At 48.8% G+C, this 22,896-nt stretch overlaps 1 protein-coding gene across 1 annotated transcript; it reads left to right on the forward strand.

Moving 5' to 3' along the window:
• Positions 1-906: 906 nt before the first annotated feature.
• Positions 907-12,907, forward strand: ANKK1 (ankyrin repeat and kinase domain containing 1). Its single transcript, XM_054005632.1, has 8 exons — positions 907-1,082; positions 4,334-4,628; positions 5,256-5,407; positions 6,603-6,652; positions 7,799-7,954; positions 8,712-8,830; positions 10,930-10,975; positions 11,412-12,907. Exons 1-8 carry the CDS (start codon positions 907-909, stop codon positions 12,713-12,715), a joined length of 2,298 nt encoding a protein of 765 aa, XP_053861607.1. The 3' UTR covers positions 12,716-12,907.
• The last annotated feature ends 9,989 nt before the right edge of the window (positions 12,908-22,896 follow it).

The raw sequence follows: 22,896 nt of genomic DNA on the forward strand, positions 1-22,896 counted from the left end.
TTCTGGCTTGCCCTTCCTCTGACCAGTTCTCCGGAGTTTTCTCTCATCTGCTCAAATGCCCCTTACTTCTGAGGCACTTGAATATCAGGTTAATCCACGGCCCTTCCTTTTCTCTCTCTCTCTGTACTTCTTTTTAACACTTTCTCAGGTTCATGCTCCAACATTCCCCATGGGTCTGTGCTGAGCCATTCTCCTTTGTCTTCTCCTTTGTCACCTGGAGTATTTTTCAGATTCCCTTACTTACAGCCACCTACCCCAGTGTTTCCCCTTTGTCAGGTGGAACATTGCAAGTCTGCAGCACTGGAACCCTCTGGATTTAAATACCCCCCCTTTACCTTTGACCTACAAACCACCTGGTGGGAAGTTGAGTGTCCAGGACGACTCTCTTAGCTGCAAATCCAGGATCCTGTTCAACCCAGCACATGCCTATGTTTATCGACAGTGCAGTTTTAGTGCAAAGGGGTTATCTGCCTGGTTCCTCTTTGCACTGCAGTTTCCACTGTACTCAAATACCAGAGGGATGGGCAACCTTCTAAAAACCTAGAGACAGAGGCCCAGATCCTCAAAACTATTTAGGTGTCCATTGAAATCGATGGATGTTTGGAGCCTAACTCCCTTTGAGGATGTGGGCCAGAGGTATTCCTGGCCTCAATGCCATAGTCTCTGAGCACTGCTCAGGGTTTGTCGTGACCTGCTAGGATTTTTTAACATGACTCTTTGGCAGACAATTAAAAGTCCCATTTAGGACCCACCTCTTGGCAGTGTATAACGCGGCTCATCTCAGATATCTCCCCACCCTCCGCCTCATGCAAATGAGTAGCAGGAAACATTCTCCCTGGGTTCCTCTGTGATACCAGATGAGCAGGAGGCAGCCGGCAGGGCTACTTTCTTCCTCGTGGCTTTGAAATGGACCGGTGCTTGGGCAGCTTAACCGTTTTTAATAAGGAGGATTTTGAAGGGGAGTGGGTCAGGGTGGCGAGCGGAGGCTTTGGGCAGGTGTACCAAGTGAAGCACAAGCGGTGGAGGATGGTCTATGCTGTGAAATGCTCCCCGTATCTGCTGCCGGATTCCAGCTCAGACAGGTAACTCCGCGGTCCCTCAGAACTCAGTCTGAGGTGTCAATCAACCTGCCATGTGGCCCCAGCTGCCTTGATTTGGTAACAAAGCTCTAAGGAAAAGGGCTCTCAGTGCTTCTCCACCTGCCCCCTGTGGAGCTGAATCATTTCCTTGGCATCGGAAGGGATTCGGAAACTTAACTGTTAGATGAAATTGTATCCGCTTTCTCTCCTGTGTGTGCATACGTGCGTGTACAAAATGAACAAAGCTCTATATTGAAGACAAAAAAACCTGGCCCAATCACTGAAACCTGGCGGCCAAAATCTACACAGGTGCCTCCATAACAGCCTCTGGCCATGCCCCAAGTGATTTCCCCATGTGCAGAGCACCTGCCGCTCCTCCTGACTTCAGTAGGGTTTGCGGGTGCTGAGCACTTTTTCAAATATTGGGCTGCTTCTGTTTAAATATCCAATGATGGATTTAGATGCCTAATGTTAAGTCCCTGGGTTTGCAGATTTTTAGCCAGTTCTTAGAGAGGGCTAAAGGTGGATGGAACAAAGAACAAGGGCAGCACAGACAAATATAAAATCCAGGTGTCTTTGCTAGGCCCAGAGAGCTCCTAGCTACAATGCTCTGTGTTCATGTACTAGCCCTGCCTTCCACACTCCCGGTGTTCCTTGCTGTGCGCATCTGCCTCCCCAGTAACTCCTTGTCAAGACTCACACCTGCAGAGACTTTAATTCAGCTCCCTGCACGGAACCACGGAGAAGGAACCATGTCATTAACCCTCAGCATTGGGAATGGACCCAGAGCAAAGACAGGTAATTCCAAGCCAGTGCTGAGAGTGTGTCTGTAACTCGCCAAGATGGTCAGGGACGCAACCCCATGCTCTGGGTGTCCCTAAACCTCTGACTGCCAGAAGCTGGAGTGGACGACAGGGGATGGATCACTTGATAATTACCCTGTTCTGTTCATTCCCTCTCACGCATCTGGCATCGGCCAGTCGGAAGACAGGATACTGGGCTAGATGGACCGTTGGGCTGACCCAGTAGGGCAGTTCTTATGTTTACTCTCTCTAATGTAGAATAGAAACATTTCAATTCTTTTTTTATCGGCAAATATTCCGTACAGGCCCCAAGACAAGGAAGTGAAAGGTTCCAAACCATCCAAAGAATTAACGAGAAGAAACCGCAGGGGCACAGCCCTGTTGTAAAGAGGCAGAGTAGCAGGTTTCAAGAGAGCCTTTAAAAGTCACCTGAGCTCCTGGCCAGGAGCCATGAGGCTGCGATTGCCGACGGATCAGGAATGAATGAAGGCATTTGGTAGAGTGACTCCTATCCGCTCACGCTCTGTCTCAGCACGACCTCTCTGCACCAGTCACTCCAACTGGAGGTGCTGTTTGTCAGTGAGCCTACTAACTTCAGCTAGACTCACCCGTCCGGAGGAAAGGGGGGCTGAGGTAGGGGGAAGATGGGAGACATGGCCAGATGTGAGTGGCAACGAATAGAACAGGAGCCAGCCTCCCTGTGCACTGACCTGGAGAGTGGTGCACGCGGTGCCTGAGGACTGATTGCCAGCCCGTTCTACCCGCTCAGGAGACTCCGAGTCCAGAGCGCTGATTGGGATGGGGAGTGCTATGGGGACATGAACCAGGAAAGAGAGTCTCAGATGTGGGTTGCGGGCCTTTCCAGAGAAGGGGCTCAGTGCTGTGGAGGGGAGAAGCTTGAGAACCTGGCACTGGGAGCATTTTAGGGTGGCGGTGGTTGTTTGTTATTACCCAGGACCCAGTCATAGACCAGGATCCCGCTGTGCAAACCGAACAAAAAGATGCTCCCTGCCCCAAAGAGTTGACAATCGAAGTATGAAACAAGAGACAACAGAGGGATACAGACAGACTGGGGCATGCAGCTCAGTTTCTCTCTGCTCCCCCTGTTTGTCTAGCTACTGGCAGTGCCGCCTCTGTGTTCTGTCCCCTAGCTCGCCTGGCGGGGCACCAAACCCACCGCCTTTGCATCAGTACAACCTTGCTGTTACTGACTGGCCAGCTGATTTCAAATCCCATCCCAAACCACAGCTTAGTCTGTCTGTCTCTCTCTCTGTCATTCAGGCCTAGGCTGAGCCATTGCTCCTAGTCCTGAGTACGGGTAGTGCATAGCGGCACTGCCCCGGGAGGAGCCCAAGGAAGGAACTGTGAGGTAAAATTCATTCTCTGCTTCCCCTTTGCTCATGGGGGACATGGATCTGTAGCACCCTTCGCTTCAGGGTGCGGCTTATTCCCGTGCTGCATGAGCCGAGCGGCTCCTGGGATGGGGGCAGAACCCAGACTCAACCCACCTTTTGCCTCTCTCCGCATCCACCTGCTCGTGGGCTAACAGTGGACAGCCAAGGTGAGATGCAGGGAAGCCACAAAAGGGGATCTCGGCTGTGGCTTACTCCCCCTGATTTCCCTGAGTACCCACATTCAGATGTGGCATGATCTGGCCTGCAGTATCCATGACTGGAAGACTTCGTTCTGGATAGTGTCTGGAGTACACTGAGGGCCACACTTCCCAAAGTGCTAAGATGCCCGTGCCAGCTCCCGTCTGCATGTGTGTATACCTGTCTGCATGCCACACCAGGGCTTTGGCGTTTGGGTGCTATTGTAAACCTGGACTGAAACATGAAAGACATTACACTGAACACAGCTGAGTTTAACTATGGTGCAAGCCCTGATTCATTCCCAACGTGCCCATGTAACTGAATTCTTGACGTGAACTCTGCTGCCTTGAACATGCTGGGAACACCCAGACTGGTCAAACGGGTTGGGAGATGCAGAGACTTGAGTGAAACAATGAGTGGGATTTATTAATTTAATCAGGGCATAGAGGCAGCTACACCCAGAGGCTTTGTGAGATAACTGATGGGAAGGTTGCGAACTGGTCTGAGAGCTGGGTCCCTGGTATGGCATTATTCAAAGGCTGGGGGTGAATGTGCTTAGATCTATTTAATTTAGACACGTGGCATGTACAGTTGCCAGCTAGTTATGGAAACCCAAGGCCTTTAAAGCAGCCTGTGACTTAGCACTTGGCCTGCAACAGAGCAACACATTTTCAGATGCCATCTGCAGGGTCCCGCTAGCCTGGGAGACAGTTGTCATTGATCCTGGAGGTGGATGGGTGTACGGGGCCAGTCTGGGATACAGAGGCTGCTCGGGAAGTTTGGGTGTGCTCTGGGCTGCAGCCCCATCATGCTGCCTGTGAATCCGCACTGATATCTCTCCGTTCTCCGTTCCCTGCAGAACCAGCATGAACTGCCTTGTCGAAGAGGCAGCCAAGATGGAGAAAATAAAATTCCAGCATATCGTCTCCATCTATGGGATTTGCAACAGCCCACCAGGGATAGTGATGGAATACATGGCCCAGGGGTCCTTGGAAACAGTGCTCCCCACCCACAAATTATCCTGGCAGCTCAAGTTCCGCATTATCCATGAGACGGGGTTGGCTATGAATTTCCTGCACAGCATGACACCTCCTTTACTTCACTTAGACTTAAAACCAGGGAATATTCTTCTAGATGGGAATATGCACGTTAAGGTAAGGCATTAGGGCTGTGTGTATAGGAATGGATTCTTCTCTCTGTTATCAGTGTTATTTATTAGTTGTTTTACAGTAGTGCTTAGAGACCCCAAAGAACATCAGAGACGGACAAGTAACGAGTAGGGTGATCAGACAGCAAATGTGAAAAATCGGGACAGGGGGTGGGGGGTAATAGGAGCCTATATAAGAAAAAGACCCAAAAATTGGGACTGTCCCTATAAAATTGGGACATCTGGTCACCCTAGTAACGAGGGATAGACCCTGCCCTGGTTTGCTGACAGCTGAACTAGACAAAGTAGACAGAGGGTGGAAGTAAGGGATAAAACGTACAAGGTGGGACTGGGAATGGAGACAGAGAGAGATTAAATGACTTCCCCAGGGTCAAATAGGGAGTCTGTGGCATAGCTGTGGCATAGCACCCAATCCAGGGTGATATCCTGACCCCTATCAAGCTCAATGGCAAAACTCTCTCTGACTTCAGCGGGCCTGAGAGTTCATTCCCCACATCTCAATCACAAAACCTTCCCTCTGTCTGTAAACAGCTGCACCCTAGAGGGCTAGAGCAAGCAGGGAGAGGGGTTGCTGGGTGATAGAAAGGGAGGTTATAACTGGCCCGGGTTTCAGATTTCAGACTTTGGGTTGTCCAGATGGATGGAGCAGTCGAGCCGGATGCAGTACATTGAGAGATCAGCCTTGCGGGGCACCCTGAGCTACATCCCGCCCGAAATGTTTCTCCACAGCACCAGGCCGCCAGGACCCGAATACGACGTGTATAGGTAAGGGCTGTGCGGAGTGACTGGACAGGAGGCAGCAGCAGCTGGGGATATCTGTTCAGGGGTCAGCCAGAGTTCCCATCTCGCTCCTGCATGACGGGAGAGCGATTGTGCATTGCCTAATTTTGTTTACGTTCTGGCTCTCTTCCTTGCATAATGTACTTGGTGGGGAACATGCCAGGAGCGACGTGTGCTGCCCCTCATCAGGGTGAGTTTATCCGCGGAGAGTCATCTGTCTCCGACCAGCTGCATTTCTGTATAGTTCTGACCCGGCATGACTTGTATGCTGTATTGCCTCCGGTTCCATCACACCCTGTTAGGTCATGAAGAGCTATTGGAGGAGAGGAATAATATTAAACCACAATGCAGGCAGCATGTGGTCTCTTGCTCAACGGGCATTGCTTAGAGTTATGCTGGTACTGAAGTATCAGGAGGTAGCCATGTTAGTCTGTATCAGCAAAAACAACAAGGAGTCCGGTGGCACCCTAAAGACTAACAGATTTATTTGGGCATAAGCTTTTGTGGGAAAAAAAACACTTCTTCAGATCAAATACATCTGTTAGTCTTTAAGGTGCCACCGGACTCCTTGTTATTTTTGCTGGTACTGAAGCAATTAAGGTTCTGTTCCGGCTTTGCATTTGGGTATCAGCTTAGCTTTGGCCAGTATGGGGTGCCATACTGGAGACAGGCCAATGACTTAGGTTCCTCTTGTTCCTTACATCCCAAACTAGATATAGGGGGACCCTTTACCCACCCCGGAAATGCGCCAGCTGTTTAGCAGGCACACTGTGGAACAAGAAGCGAAGAAGAAGCCCAGGGTCAAATGAATGCTGGGACTTTGGAGTCGCCAAACATAGGTTCCCCAAATGGGAACTGGGTCAAAACAATGGGGCTCGGTGCCTGACTCTTGCAGGGACTGTCGTTGGGAGCAATCCATTACAGTGACAAACCCCAGTTCCGGCATTGGTGCAGCCTGGGAGTACCGGGCTGTCTGAGGTTTCTGTGATTGTTTGAGAAATCCTCCCCTTTGGAGGCATGGGGGCTGGTTCCCTTGCGATAAGATGCATCTGAATAGCCTCTTCCCTAATTTGTCCATTCCTGGAGAAGCTGAGAGTATCCTACCAAGCAGTGAGATGAATTGTGATTTAAGAAAAGGATGCCACATGGACAGCTGCTGATGACCTTTCATTGCCCACAGCTTCAGGATTGTCATTTGGGAGGTTCTTATGCAGAAGAAGCCATATTCAGGTAACAATTAAAAAAACCCACTTCCCACACCGATCTTTACCTCCAAAGCACTGTGCTGAATGAGTAACCTCAAGTCTCAACAGCCCTGGGAAATACAGCCGGCTAAATCATTAGCCCCGCTTTCCAGGCTGGGAAACAGAAGCAGAGAGAAATCAAGTAGCTCACTCAAGGCCATAGAGAGAGTCAGTGGCAGAACCGGGAATAGAACCAAAGAGCCCTGACTGCCGTTCCTGCATCCAGCCAGGCTGCCTATTTTGTAACTCTGTGGCCAGATGCTGCTGTTGGGACCTGAGGACAATAAACCAGTGGGCTTCATCTGTTGACTCATAGATTCATAGATTCATAGATTCATAGATTCTAGGACTGGAAGGGACCTCGAGAGGTCATCGAGTCCAGTCCCCTGCCCGCATGGCAGGACCAAATACTGCCTAGACCATCCCTAGTAGACATTTATCTAACCTACCCTTAAATATCTCCAGAGACGGAGATTCCACAACCTCCCTAGGCAATTTGTTCCAGTGTTTAACCACCCTGACAGTTAGGAACTTTTTCCTAATGTCCAATCTAGACCTCCCTTGCTGCAGTTTAAACCCATTGTTTCTGGTTCTATCCTTAGAGGCTAAGGTGAACAAGTTCTCTCCCTCCTCCTTATGACACCCTTTTATATACCTGAAAACTGCTATCATGTCCCCTCTCAGTCTTCTCTTTTCCAAACTAAACAAACCCAATTCTTTCAGCCTTCCTTCATAGGTCATGTTCTCAAGACCTTTAATCATTCTTGTTGCTCTTCTTTGGACCCTTTCCAGTTTCTCCACATCTTGGTGTCATCTAGGGGGATAAACCTTCACCTGGCTTAGGGGTTAGGGGGATAATATGAAGCTTGGGCCTTTTGAAACCCAGGAGTCCTGTGGTGCAGTGTGCTGCTCACAGGGCTGGCTCAGACAGACTGACAAGCCAACGCCCTAGAGCATAGGGGTGTTGGGGCAGAGGTGGGATTGTGCTCGAAGCAAGGGAGTGCAGTCCCTAAGCAGTGAGTCAAAGGCCCCAGGTTAATGGTACACCCCGGCTGTAATTACCACAGCGTCATGGCTGCTCCATCCTGGTCATAGAAAACAAGTGCAGTGCCCATTGCTGACTCTTTTTCAGGAGCCAACATGATGGGCATCATAGTCGGGATTTCAGCAGGCAGGCGGCCCTGCCTAGAGTCCATCTGTGATGAGTGGCCAGGGGAATGCCAGCAGATGGTTGACTTGATGAAGAGGTGCTGGGACCAAGACCCCAAGAAAAGGCCACGCTTCACAGGTGTGGTAGCCAAGTGCGACCTGGCTCGAACTCAGCTGAGTGCAAAGCCAAAACACCTGATCTGAACTCCCAGCGTGAGTTTTGCACCAATAAGCAGTTCTAGATGTCAAGAACGGCTCCTACATCAGCTGGACCAAAGCTGCAGCTCCCAAGATTTCTGACCTCTGGGGGAAGCTGGGATATGGGGCTCAACTCTGCCGCTCAGCCCCACCTTTAGTTTAAACATAAGGCAATTTATGGGTTTCTCACAAACAGTCTTTACCTGGGTCTCCCTCCACCCCATGGCCATGTCCTTCTCAAGGATCTCGAACCATGCAGATTCGCTAATCCTAGGGAGTCCCATCTTTGAACCAGCCTCTTACCGGGGCTCTGTCGTGCTTTAAACAATGAGTGCAGAGCTTCCTTAGAAGCCTCTGTCGGAGGCTTGTGTTGAAAGTCAGCCCCCTAAAGAGACTGCTGCGATGCTCTCTAGGGGCTCTCTGCCCCTGAATGCTGCTTGGGCATTGCCTGAAAAAGCACATCCCGCATGAGGTACTCTGCGAGCCTCTGTTCTCCTGGTGCCTGTTGTACTGTACGGGTTTGCAAAGATTGAGAATAACTGGCTGTTTGCATTGAGCTGTGTAGTGGCCAGCTACTGCCAAACACTTTCCCTTTTATACTTATTCCCCCTGGATTTTCCCCTTCCCAATGTGTTTGTTGAACTCTGGGTCTTGTGGGGAAGGGTAGGCCTCGACTAACCGTCTTTTTCCTTATGTAGATATCCCTGTGGAAACTGACATGCTCCTGTCATTAATGCAAAACCTCGTGGTGGATCTGGAGAATGAGCGCCTCGTCAGGAAGATGTCTCACAAGCCCACCTTATCTGGGAGCCAAAAAGTAAGGAAGATTCACACCATCCCCTGGGAAATGTTCTCAAGCACCTTAGCAGTGTTTCCCTTCCCGTCTTTTCACACTCAGGAGGGAGCTGTATCTCTTTCCCCATTGTTACCCATCACACTACCTCTGTGCTTTTTGTACAGGGTGCTCTGTCTGGTGTGTTTCCTCCTTCGCTACTGAGGAGGGAGCCCATGAATCTAGGAAGTTGGCCAGTGAACTTCAGGGCTGTTTAAATGGAGGAAGTTCTTATTAGCCACCAGGAAGGAGCCTTATCCCATCCTCTTGGTGAGGAACTTACTCCCCACCAGAGGGATGCAATGCTGTGCTGGCTGGGACGCAGGCAGGCTGAGGGAAAGAATTTTTTACACAGCTGCAAGCACACGGCAGAGGCAGAGCTGGATATCATTTAGGCCCTGATCCTGCAACGAGCTCCATGCCGGCAGACAGGGCCGGCTCCAGGCACCAGCCAACCAAGCACGTGCTTGGGGCGGCACCTTGGAAGGGGCGGCCAATCTTGGGGGCGGGGCGGGGCGCTCGGGTTTTTTTGGTTCGGTGGGGTTTTTTGTTTGTTTTTGTTTCAGTGGCGCGGTGCTGGGGGGGGGTGGGGGCTGGTGTGGCGCGGTGCTTGGAGTTTGGGCGGCCCGGTGCGGCCCAGTGCTCAGGATTTGGGCGGCCCGGCGAGGCCCGGCGGTCGGGGGGGAGGGGCGGGGGGTTGGGCGGCCCGGCGCGGCCCGGCGCTCGGGGTTGGGCGGCCCAGCACTTGGGGAGGGCTGGGGTTTGGGCAGTGCAGTGCGGCACTCAGGGTTTGGGTGGCCTGGCGCTTGGGGGGGTGCGGGTTTGGGCGGTGCGGCGTGGCCCGGCGCTCGGGGTTTGGGCGGCCCGGTGCGGCGCTTGGGGTTTGGGCTGGGCGGCGCAGCGCTCGGGGAGGGAGAGGGGGGCAGGGGTTTGGGCGGCGTGGCGCTTGGGGGGGGCAGGGGTTTCGGCGGCCAGGCCCGGTGCTGGGGCGGGGCTTGGGTTTTGGCGGCGCAGCACTTGGGGGGGCGGGGGTTTTGGCGGCACGGCGCTCGGGGGAGTGTTACGGCGCGGCGGCACTCTTTTTTTTTGCCTGGAGCGGCAAAAAAGTTAGAGCCGGCCCTGCCGGCAGAGTCCAACGGAGTTCCATGTGGGGGTTTGCCCAGGCAGGGTTAATTGCAGGACGGAGTCCTTAGTGCCAAGCATAAGCTCCAGATGACATTTTCCAGCTCTGGGGAAGCGGAGGCATATGTATTAAGCCAAGCATATCCCAGTCAGTGCATATATCAAACGTTTGCTCTTAAATCTCCACAGTGTAAAAGGAAGTGTAAAAGGCCTCTGAGATCCTGTCATTAAACATCGAAATAATGGAAATGGAACATTTAGCTTTGGGAAGAGGTGACTAAGGAAAGAGGGAGCGAAACCTCATTATCCTGCATGTTTCCCAGAAAGCACCAGTTCAGGAGAGAGTTCAGGAGTCTAAGGAGACCGCATTCGACATAGCCATGATTGGCAGCCAGGGAGGGGAAGGTTAGACTGCACTATGAGAAAGGAGTTCTTCTAAAAAGTTACTGGAAATTGCTACAGTGGAATCATGGAGTATCAGCAGGGAGGTAGATGGGAGAGACAGACAGAACCTGTTTCTTTTTCCTCAAAGGATTCTCTGTTGCCTTCAACAAATGGAAGTCTTGCCTTCTCTGTGATTTATTATTCAATGTATTGTTTTCTTTCAAGATTAATTTTTTAAGTAGGCTTAAAGGACAGCTCACTATGCATGAGATTTATCAGAGGGTTAAAATTCCCAAGGAAATTTATTTAGCTTTTAAGGTAAAACAGGCCATGCTGGTGATTTATAATAACCCCAAGCACTGTGTTTGCACTCTTGCATTCCCATTTGTGCTGTGATTATCTTGAGTGAGTTTTGAATGTAATATCAAGCAAGCTTGGTAATAAAAATAGTGTATAAATGATGGCACAAAATCCTAGCGCGCTAAATGGGAAGAACATGAAACACACAAATGGTAAATTGCAAATAACAAACTGCCCATAATGTTCTTTTCCTGTTATCTCTCTGCCCTGAAAACAAGAGCCAGAAACAAGGATCCATCCTCTCCCAAGACACAAGTAGTAGTGGTGAGTAGGTCACCTTTGCTCATTAACCTTAGATGAGAATCAAGTGGGCAAGAGAACAGAGCAGCCCTGTTTCCCACCTTTACCCTATGATAGTCTCCATACAAAAGGACAATCCATGTGTTTTCGGACTGTGTGATTTTTAATTTCAGATTAAGGAAAAGTGCAAACCAAAAAAAGAACAAATATAAAGTCCCTGTGAGACAGATACCAAGTGTTTCCTTTGCTCTTACCCATACAGCCCTGTCCCATAGCAGACCAGCAGGCAGGTGCATTTCCTTTGGTTTTAGACCCTGCAGATCCACATGCATGGGTTTTATTTTGAGCTCTGGGCATCCAGAATTCCCCAGTGCTGTGCACACCATAGTTTGGGAGTCCTCAAGCTGTTATATCACTCAGTTGCTTTCTCTTTCTCATACTCTGTTTCCTCTGCCCTTAGAGACTGATTTCCCGCATTCCCCCACCAGCGAGGTCGAGGGCCTGGAGAGCTTCATAATGTCCAAGGAAGTCCGCAGGGCCCAGGAAAATGGCCTCACCCTGCTTCACCTTGTGGTGATTCAAGGAAATGTGGAGAAGGTGAAGTTTCTGTTGAGTCAGGAGGCCAACGTGGACAGCCAGCTGGTCTGTGGCTACACCCCACTCATCGTGGCGGTCCAGAAGAGGTCACCAGAGATCTGCTTGGTTCTAATAGAGCACGGCGCGGATGTCAACATGGCCGACAATGACGGTTGGTCTCCTCTTCACTTCGCAGCTCAGAATGGGGATGACAGGATTGTGCGCCTCTTGCTGGACCACCAGGCGCAGGCAGACTCCCAAGAACATGAAGGATGGACTCCACTCCACTTGGCATCTCAGAACAACTTTGAGAACGTGGCCCGGGTGCTGCTTTCCCGCCAGGCGGACCCCAACTGCCAGGAGAACGATGGGAGAACTGCCCTCCACGTGGCAGCTTGCTTCGGGCACATCAGCCTTGTGAAACTCCTAGCTAGCCAAGGAGCTGACCTAGAGAGGAAGCAGAAGAACCACCGGACCCCACTGCACTTTGCCGTGGAGAGGGGTAAGTTCAGGGTGGTCCAATACCTGCTGAAGAGTGGGGCATCTGTCAACTGCCTGGATGAGAATCACTACAGTGCCTTGCACATGGCCGCAGTGAAGGGGAAATACCTGATATGTGAGAAATTGATCAAATACGGGGCCAATGTGGACTTGAGGACGGACAAAGGGTGGACCCCCCTACACCTGGCTTGTTTTAAGGGCCACATTGAAATCATCCGCCTGCTAAGAGACAACCACGCTAAACTGAATGTCAAAGGAGGCATGGATTGGACACCTCTTCACGTGGCCACCCGCTATAGCGAAGAGTCTGTGGTCTGCGAGCTCCTGAGAAGCGGGGTGGACCCCAACATCACTGAGAAATCAGAGTGGACCCCTCTCCACCTCGCAGTCCAGCAGGGTACCTTCCTGAGCATCATCAACCTTCTGGAGCACAAAGCAGACATCAACGTTAAGAACAAGGTGGGTTCGACTCCCCTGCACCTCGCTGTCCTCAGTGGCAACGTGGCTATCATAAAGACCTTAATCAAGGCCGGTGCTGTGCTGGATGTGGAGGACATGACTGGCTGCACGCCCTTCCAGCTGGCCATTAGGAATCAGAAGCAAAGCATTGCTTCCTGGCTGCAAGGCAAGGACTTGCCAGTGAATAACATGGGGAGCAGGGTGACATGGAGTGGTGAAAAAGCTTAAAACCGTGAGCTCCAATTCACCCCTGACATGGTCAACGGGTGGGATGGATTTGGAGAGTCCCCAGCTCTTGCAATTGTATGTTGAGTCTCGCAGTATTCGATGTTGTTTCTTCAATCACTAGCTCCTCGAGTCAGGCGATTGAAGGAAAATCTCAACTTTCATTTTTTTAAAAATAAATAAATTTCTAGTTCACATGTTTGCTGAGAAAAGCTGGAGGATGTGAATCCTAAAGTCTCCAGCGCCTGAGGGCAAACACAAAGAACCCAACACTGTTTATTCTGGGGGTCTGACTCATGATTTTGAAGGCTTGGGGGTGGGAGTGCTGGATTTGACCCATGTGTATGTGCGTCCGTGCTAGTAATTTCATCTGGGGGCAGTGAATGCAAAAGCTACACCCCTCTTTTTGTATGGACCCTGCTGGATTTACATCTGGTGACAAACATACCCACGTCTCCCACAGAGCTTCCTGCTTCCATTCCGCCCTTAAATGGGGAGCTTTTACAGGAATCAGAGTGATACACAAGGGCCTTAGCATAAGCAGGAATGAGCCCTGCGAGTCCCACCCACTGCTGGAAATAGACATGGAGCATATGGTGCAGTTGTGTCAGTTATTCCAACATCCCACTTTCATACCAGCCGCCAACACTGAAAATGAACCAAGGAAACAAAACAGAATTACGGGAAAAATAATGCCTGAAATGGACATACTGGGGTGAGGGGGGGGAAATCCCTAAAAGAATTCCCCTCCCTTCTTCCCACCAAAAGGGTAAGGTGGGGGAGAGTGTTTCTCTAACCATTTCAAATTATGTCTTCAGATTTCTCCACACCTTGAGGCACTGAGCAGAGGACTTGCCACCATGGAGATGGTTCTAGGGATGGGTTAAGAGTCTGACCCTCATCCCCCCGTCCCTCCAGGCCAGGGTAATGAGTAATTACTGAGTCTGACCCTCATCCCCCGTCCCTCCAGGCCACTGATATACTAGATGACAACAGATTTGTTGCAATGCCCACAAATATTTGAGCCAGGAGTGGAGTTTTACAGTATGTGGGTACAGACGCTCAGACTTGAAAAGTAGCCTCTGATTTTGGGTGTCCAACTTGAGATGTCCTGTTTTTCACCAATGCTGAGCAGCGGATGAAGATAATGGGAGCTGGAGGTGCTCAGCTCTATAGAGAGGCACTGGGTATCCAAACCTGGGCACATGAAGTTAGTCGTCCTGAATGAGAAGCCCCTGTTGAAAATTTGGCCCTGTGCGTGCGTGTGTGTGTGGGAGGGGAGGCTCGGGGGGGGGCGGGGGACAGAAAAGGTTCTGTGGTAAATTCCTCCCATTGTTTGGGTGTTTTCTCCTTTCCGTGCTGAAGAGATAACTGCAGGAGGCTGTCTGGCCCAAATGAGCCAGTGCTTTGCCTCCAAATGACCAGCGCTGACTTATTGTAAAGCAACAGAATCGTCAGCTTTCAGGAAGTGGTGCAAGGTGTTTTCTCTGCTACACTAGGATTCCTGATCAGCTGTCCGGGAGATCTCCTAGAGGGTGGTAACACGGGGTCAGTTGGTCTCCTTTGCTTGCCCTTCAAGAGCCAGGAACGGTGCAGAGCGTTTATCAGTTTGCAACTTAGAACAGGGCACAGCAATGGGACTCAAATATATTTGTGAATAAACAAATAAATAAAAGTGGGGCCTTTTATTCCAGCCTCCTCTCTGGCAGAGCTGGGGCCAGTGTTTTGAGGGGTGGCGGATGAAATGGTCTTTCAGCTCATCTTTCGTTGATGGGGAAAGGAAAAATGGGCTTCTCTTGGCCGGCTGGTTTCTCTGCCTTTTGCTAGATCCCTAACAATGGCGGAGGGCTGCAGTAACCAGTGCGTGGCCCAAGCCTGGCATTGCAGCGCCCAAAAGGTTAATTCCTTATTACTTGTCTGGTTTGTGCTCAGCACCGCGCAGGCACAAAATGAGCACAGAGCTTGAAGTCTAAGAGAGAGACACAGAAGAGCCAGGAAACAGAGGACTCAGTGCGTTTTCTTTTTGAATTATATACGCACTTCTGGCAGGCCTCAGAGAAGAAATGTGATTTTAAGGGGGATGACCCACTGGGGGACTGGGAGAGGAACAGTCCTCTATGCATTATCATCACAACAAAATCATTGTATTCTTATGAATTATTATAATATATTAGATTTTAATTGCCATGTATTGACAGTATTCTATAGTGCCTAGTCCACACGCAGTGTATTGCTAGAGAGAATTTCATTTTAGCCCAAGCACTTAATTCTTGTTAAGTATTTGCTTGGAAGGTGGATTTTAGGCCTGATTCAAAGCCCACTGAAGTCAATGGAATCTTTCAGTGAGCTTTGGATCCGACCCCAGTGTGACCGGTGCAGGTGAAACCTGAGAGGGAAGAGCAATCATTCCACCAGGCCTAGAGAAATTCAGCTTTGCCTTTCCCCAGAATCGCTGCATTGAAATGCAGCCTTGTGCTCCTTTCAGGCAACCCATCTGGGCTGCTTTCGGCAACTTGGCAGTGCCTTTCTTTGCAAAGGAGCCTCTGGTGGGCTATTGGTTATTTGCAGGGATGCCTTACGGCTTCTGAGTGAAGTGCCCCTGCTCCTAAGACAGGGAGTTAACTGGAGTGTGGGCTTTTGTGCACACATTGCCTTTACAATGGTGGGTGAAAACTTCTGAGCAGCCTTCGATGGTCCTTATTTTATCCGGTGAGAACTCTGAAATAATGATAAATTTGTCAACTTGCACATGCCCGAGATGGTGACTCTCTCTTTGTCATCTTAGTTGCTGAGAAGCAGTGTTATAAATAAACAACCCTGTAGCCCCAAGTGGGAGGAGACCCATCTTTCCCGATGAACTCGTTTGCAAGGGCTGTATCTCACCCTTCCCAGATGATGGAAGGCAACAGTGTATTTGCTCATGCAGCTCTCCTTACTCAGGCTCTGACCCGGCTTGTAACGTATGTTTGTGTAGCACAGAGCTCAGGAAATCATAAATAATATCATCTCCCCTCAGCTTCAGCTTTCTGTCCCAGCAAACAGACCTAAGTGACCATGTAAATATTTCATTTGCTCCCTTTGATGAGAGAGCTGTAGGCTCCAGACAAGCAGACTTCATAGCTCTGGACAGAGGAGTATTAAAGCTACCAAAGCCCTGGAAGCTGTGCTCAGACTGAAAGGAAGTTTAATTTTGCACTGGAAGCTCCAACACAGCTTTAACTCAAAGGGAGTTATTGCCCGCCCCTATTCTGAGGTCGTATGTGGGATTTGAGAGGCGCTGGCTTTCTGCACAGGTGGGTGAAATTCACCCCATGGAAATAAAGGGGAGCAGGACTGGGATTGGGAGCTGCTTTCAGTTACTAGGCAGGAGCCCGGGTTACCCTTTTCAGACAAGGTTCTGTTTGAGGTGGCTTTCTTACCTGTGCCCGTATCTAGACATGGTCAGGCCAATAAATCACCATATGGTTTTCTTGTGGAAGGGCTGACGATGGTTAGAGCGGGGAAAGGGGGAAGCAAAGGAAATGACAGGGCTAAAAATACCCCGTGGAAACTGAAGCCTATTTCGCAGGCTGAATTATGTCCTTATTTATTGCTCCAGTTAGCTGCTGTTTTCCAGAGTGGAGTCTCCACTAGCTGGAATTCTCTGGTCCCGTGTGATGCTAGAAGTCAGATTGGATGATCACAGTGGTCCCTGGTGGCCTTAAAAATCGTGTGCATGTATTTCCCTTTGCTTTTTCCTGGGAGCTTGCAATGAGGACATTGCTGAAAACAGGATTGTGACAGGATACAGCCCGGTTGTAGCTGCCAAGTGCCTGACCTTTTGGGGAGTGATTGACACACACAATAGACGGGAGGACCCTGTTCCCCAGAAAGTTCCCGCCACTGTTTAGTTGCATGAGGGCAACCTTCATCTCCCTTTGGCCATTGTCTGTCCGTAAAGAGAGTCCAAGGGCACAGCACAACCTTTTAGCTGTCAGACAATGCTGACATTTTGCCAGCTGGGAAGTGAAGGGTTTAGATGTGGCACTTTAATTGCGCTAATTAAAATGTGATTTTTATTTTTTTCTTGTGGGACATGGATGCAGAAAGCTGCCAGTTCCATTTCCCATCTTCTGCTGCACAGGGCAGGCAGCCCTTTGCTTCCAGATTGTCCTGTTGCTATGGTCAGAAGAGAGGTCTAGTATTCTCCTTGGAACATTGGGGCCAACATCAGTAGCTCTGCCTTTTTGTTAGGTCTCTCCAGTGCCCTGCCGCCTGGCCCGTATGGGGACCTCTCCTACTTTTCGGTGGGCTGATGAGCTACTCCTGTTCTTGTGCTTGGCGCTCTGCCCAGGACAGTGTTTGTTATAATATATTCATGAATATAGTATTGGTGGCCTGTGATATGCACAAGGTCAGACTAGATGATCCCTTCCGACCTCAAATTCTGTGACCCTTGAGGTCCTTTCCAGCCCTATGTTTCTATGATTCTGTTAAACAAATTGTTTTGATTTTCTTGTTTCAATAAGGTAAAAATATTTCATTTCAATGTTATTGTTCTGATTCATTATGTTTGGACTTTTATATTATATTAATATATTATTTTCAGCACTATGATGATATATAATCAGGTTTTAATGTTTTAAATGTTTATAATGTTTTAACATTATTAAATTAAATGAGTAAGTTGAAATGAACTAAAGTAACATATTTTGATGGCCTCAAATCACAATTTGTCAGAATTTTCATTCCACAGGAAATTTTTGAAAATTTTGCCTCTTTTTTGAAATGTCGGAATGTCCCAGGAACCAGAAATTCTGTTTTCCGACCACCTCTACCCAGCAGGCCATGGGGCTGGCTCTTTGGAGCCTGCCCACACAGCAGGCTGAGGTGAGGAGGGAGGGAGAGACTACAGTGTGTGCGTGCGTGATGTAGAACTTGTGGGCACCGCAGTTTTTTCATGTCAAAGGTTAGTTCTTGGTTGGTGTGAAGGAGAGAGACAAAGGATACGTCTACACTACCCGCTGGCTTGGCGGGTAGCGATCCATCTATCGGGGATCGATTTATCGCGTGTAGTGTAGACGCGATAAATCAATCCCCGATTGCGCTCCCATCGACTGCTGAACTCCAGCTCGGCGAGAGGCGGAAGCAAAGTCGACGGGGGAGCGGCGGCCATCGATCCCGCGCCGCGAGGACACGAAGTAAATGATTCTAAGTCGATCTAAGATACGTCGACTTTAGCTACGCTGTTCTAGTGACAGTTCCCTCACCACCACCCCGCAGTGTAGACCAGGCCAAAGAAAGCAGAGCAGTCAAAATGTTTGATGTAAACAAAGCATCTCGCAGAGAAACAGCGTCAACTGCTGACTAGAATCCTTCCTCCCTTTCCGTCACTATGGCAATATGCCCCCATGGCTCTAAATCCATGAGCTTGGTCTTTAGCAAGCCCTGCTTGAATGAGGGAGTTTGAGTTTAGCGTGTGCTGCCCATGTTGACTGCTAGCTCCAGCCCAGGGCATGGCTGCTGGATGTGTTCAGCTGCCTCCATGCTATTTTTGTTTCTTACTTGTCAATGAAGCAAAATGGAGGAAGGATCATTGTCTTTTTCTCATGAAGTCAGGGCCCCAGGAGCTGAGTGAACTCATCTAACTGAAGGCTAAATGCCAAGGCCTCAGTCGTTTCGCCGAGTGCCATTCTCTTCCAACAGGCCTTTCGCTCGTGGAGATGACTTGGTGGTGTCAGTCATTTCTCATTAAGTGCCTGGGGAAACTCTGGTAATTTAAGGCACTGAAATTACTCACAACTCTTCATTGCAGGAGAGACAGGATGGATTGTTGTTCTGTCTGTTGGCTGGAATTCTTAATCCCTCGACACCAGTTCCATAGTCAATATATTGAGCAAGGAAAATTCCATCTATTGCAGCCATATTTTAGAGATAGAGAGACACACGCACTCAGAGACGCTCACACAAAGACAGATGTTGCTCATGGCACTTAATGCATTATCATAAGGGACGCAGATATTGGTGGTATGAGAACAATACTGTATAGAATAGAAAGATAAACACACTGCTGCATACCCAGGAACTCATCTCCATGTCTTATACAGGAGGCACAAATCTAGGCAATAACCTGTTTCACATCCCAGGCAGCCTGCAAGGGGGACATTGAAAAGGTCATTCACAATTGGATTCGCTGAGGATGGAGTACTGCTGTTAAAAAGTTAGAACAGAAGTAATAGGGAAAACTGAAATGTCAAAAGCCATTGATCCAAGACACTGCAACTCCCATTTCAAGGTGGGTAGGTAAAACAGGGAAGGGGCAGTGGAGAAAGTGAATCTGTCTCTAAAACATCTTAGTAACCAATGAGATTTTAAATCCCCTTGGCTTCTCTTTACAGTTGACATTTCCCATTTTGATACATACAGCCTGTGTGTGATCAATCACAGCATGGCAGATACAGATATATACCTCTGGAAAATAATTAAACTTTGTTATAAGTATAGTTTATATAAAGAATCATCCAGTCTGTCCATCTGAGATGGTTGGTTTGTGAACACTAGGGCTCCTTACGCACTGGGAACTTTGCAACCCAATAATTAATTGGTCCAATTAATTCAGTGGTCCAAATTCCTGATGACATGCATTTGCACCCTGAGAGAATCTGACCCAAACATTTTCCCTGCAAAAGTTGGCCTAACAAGTTTTCCTACAGAATGTCTTAATTTTTTACACATCTCACCTGCTGTCCTCACCTCAGACATAGCCATTGTCTTGTGATCGGTCAGTATTATCATCTCACAAGTCAATTTCAGTGCAAGTCCTGAGAACTTATGTCCTGTCTCTATTCACTGAAGAGAGGCAGCCTGGACCGATGTCATATCAGCTGTACCCCAACCGCAGTGTGAATCAGGAGATCAGGGAATTAAGATTCCAGGTCTATCTGATGATTGGCCTCTCTGCCGAGCCTTCCCAGAAGGGAGGCAATTCATGCCAGTTATGACGACAGCATTTTTGTGGTAAACGCCATCCACTAGGCACTGGTCTGAGGCCCTACAAAACTCATTTTAGACTGGCCCTGGCTTCTGGTTAATGCACCTTTGAACAGAAACATGCCAATTACAGGTGGACTCTGCATTCCAGATCAAACAGAGGGGCGCATGCCACAAATGGGAAGCTTCTCCTCTAATTAAAATGTCATACTTTTCATACTTAAGCAGCTCAGAAATCTCTTGCTGGGGCTTACGCTGTTTAGCTGTTGTTAAACTGCCAACAGTATAACATTAAAAGAGTATTAGGCGTAGATGGATAGCCCTCCCTCGGCGGGACATTTGTGCTCCAGTATGGGCTTGAAGATGTTTTCCTTGGTGGCAATGCTTGAGGTTCTGCAATAAAGCGGCTGTGACTGAAAACAGAACTATTTGTTTCCCAGTAGATATATAATATTTTAAAAAGCCCAGAGCTCCTTCTAGTCCTAATTAGTGCTGTGTTCTCCAGGACCTGCATTCGTTACACAAGCCTCTGGGGCTTATTTTACCCCCTTTAATCTCCTAAGAACAGACAGTGCCACCACACCAAAAAAATCAAGGCGTGAAGGGCTGACGTATGCTAATCTTGCACAGCTTGTTTCTAGAGCTCCTGCGCATTAATCATGAGCGTCCCTATCACCCACTTGCTGAGACTGAGGAGCTGGTGCTATGTTTAGTGACAGGCTGGATGGTTTGGGCCTGGGGGAGGGTGGAATGGGACACCAACATTTAAGCCTCTATATAAAGAACAAAGTCTTTGTCTATTTAGCCTGTAAACTGTTTGCCCCTTATTATTTATATGTATGGTGCCAGCACAATGGGGCTTTGATCGTAATTGGAGCCTTTGGGTGCTACTATAAACAAAAACTGTAGGAGCTACCCTTAAAAAGGAACGTTGTTTGTGTAACCTTGGGCATTGGATGCCTGATGATCTCTGAGAACTATAGCATCTGGTTACTCTAAGAGGTTTGACTGTAAGCACGAAAGTTAGCCTGGCATTGTCCCTTTCTGTAGAATTTAGGGCTGAACCACCAAGTAGCAGTTCAAACTGTAGGCCTGGCTGTGCATTGTGAACCCAGTAGGTGTTGCTTAGTAACAAATCACGAGTAAAACAAAGAGGATAGTTGGCCAAGCCCTCCATGGAATAACAATATCTAGCAGTTATGGACGTGGCCTAATGAAAAGGCTGTCATGATTGAGTTGAATCCGTTCATGTTCCAAGTCAAGGAGAATTCTCGAGTGGGCATTTCCCGCTAAGAGCCAGACCGTCAGTTAACTTAAATGCTGCTTTGCATCATCTTAAGAGCTGGTCCTAATGCAGTTTTCAGATGTCATATTTGCGGAGAAAGAATCTGCTCCCCAGATGTTCTGCAAAATGGCAGCTTTGGGCGTGACCTTATGGAAGGAGGGAGGACTAGCTGGGTCATTGCTTGATGAAAATCAAAATCTTTCTAATTCACCTGGCACCTTGGATGTCTCTTTCACTTAACTTTAGCCGTATTGATTCCGCTGGGAGAAGCGAATGTATCTAGTATTTAATATCATACAAAGTATTTAAACAGAACAAAAACATAAAATCTAATTGCCACGTAATTTCAGCAGTTCATTTCCGACCCCACTCTGACAACAAAACAAACCTCAGCTTGTATGCCGCAGAGCGCTCTCCAGAAGGGCTTAATTAAATTTATAACCAAAATAACGGGGGCTTAAGAAGACACAAGGGAAATATACTCCTCTTACAGAGCATTACTGAGAACCAATATTGCAGAACCAATATTCAGGAGAAAATTGCCTGTTCGCGGCTCAATTCCTATAGAAATTAAAATGAGTTTTCACAGTCCCCCCTTGGAGCACCCTGGAAAAGTGGATTCCAGCTCCCTTGTTGTGGCTGTATAACTTGCAATTTGCTACTCATAATGTGCATCCAAATCTAAAATGTCTGGGCTCCCCAAATGACCCTCCAACCCCTACTCCTCCTTGCTGAAATGGACTTTGGTTTTTCTGTCTGTGTTGGTAAATAGTCTGATAAATGTGTCAGGTGCTTCACTCTCCTACCAAAGCAAAGACCCCAAGAGCCAAACCAGCACCGACTAGAGGCATCTCAAGAGAGAAGCAGGAAAGACCGATTTCCAATGGCTTCTGGAGTGAATAGTCGTTTTGAGTGCCCAACTTGAGACCTTTTAGACGGACCTGATTTTCAGGAAGTGCGGAGCCCCTGCCATCTGAACAGCAGGCCCCTGCAAGGTGTGTCAAGTTGGGTGCCCAAAAACCATGAGTCCCTTTGAAAAACATGGGCTGGAATTAATTCCTCTGCATTCCTGCCTCTGAATGGGATTTGAACCCAGATGTTTTACCCTTAAAAGCATGAGGCCTTTGCACTCTATTAGCTCAGATCAACGGTACTCCTAACTGGGACCCCTTGACTTGAGCGGGCTTTGGATTGAGCCACGTACTTATCTCTAAGCACATAAGCAGTCGCATTTGAAGTCAATGTGCTTAAAGTCACGCATGTGCTAAAACAGGGCTTAATTGTGCAGGCGAAAGGCTTGCTAGAGCCCATCATACCATCTCTGTCTTTCCCATGGGGGGAAGCGAATGTTGCTCCAGCGTGGGATGTTTTGCTCTCACTAGAACTGGTTGAAGCTCAGCGATGTCTCTTTGGTGGGAGCTGGACACTTTCTCTTCCCAGTTTCAACCTTTGCGGGTTCAGGCCTGTGGGTTGCTCTGAGTCTCACGTAGAAACAAGTTCCAAACAAGGTGAAAGGCAATCATGGCTGCTGAGATTGCTCTGGTTCAATCCTTTTGTACAGCGCCTAGCACGCTGGGCTCCTGGTCAACGACTACAGCTCCTAGGTGCTATGGTAATAATAGTTGTTGTTATCCTGGGTTCATGACCAGGCACCAGCCAGTGGGGTGGCCACTTCAGGAGTTCAAAACATTGTTTACAGCTTTGTTGGGAAACACCAGCTAATTTGAGGCAACTGTTGATTCTGTAAAGGTGGGTGCATTAGACACAGCTCCTCCCTTCCAGGCCTTTTAATTCTTTTTGCATTTAGTGCATTCAGATAATGAAAGCCCCACCAAACCCTGGAGATAGCAGCAGCCTTGGCTGAAAGTTTTGCATTAATCCCTTTTTTACATTTCTAATTCTCTGCTGTGTTTGGATTTACCAGGCCTAA

Source organism: Malaclemys terrapin, chromosome 15 (genome assembly GCF_027887155.1).
Source record: "Malaclemys terrapin pileata isolate rMalTer1 chromosome 15, rMalTer1.hap1, whole genome shotgun sequence".
Classification (NCBI taxonomy): domain Eukaryota; kingdom Metazoa; phylum Chordata; order Testudines; family Emydidae; genus Malaclemys; species Malaclemys terrapin.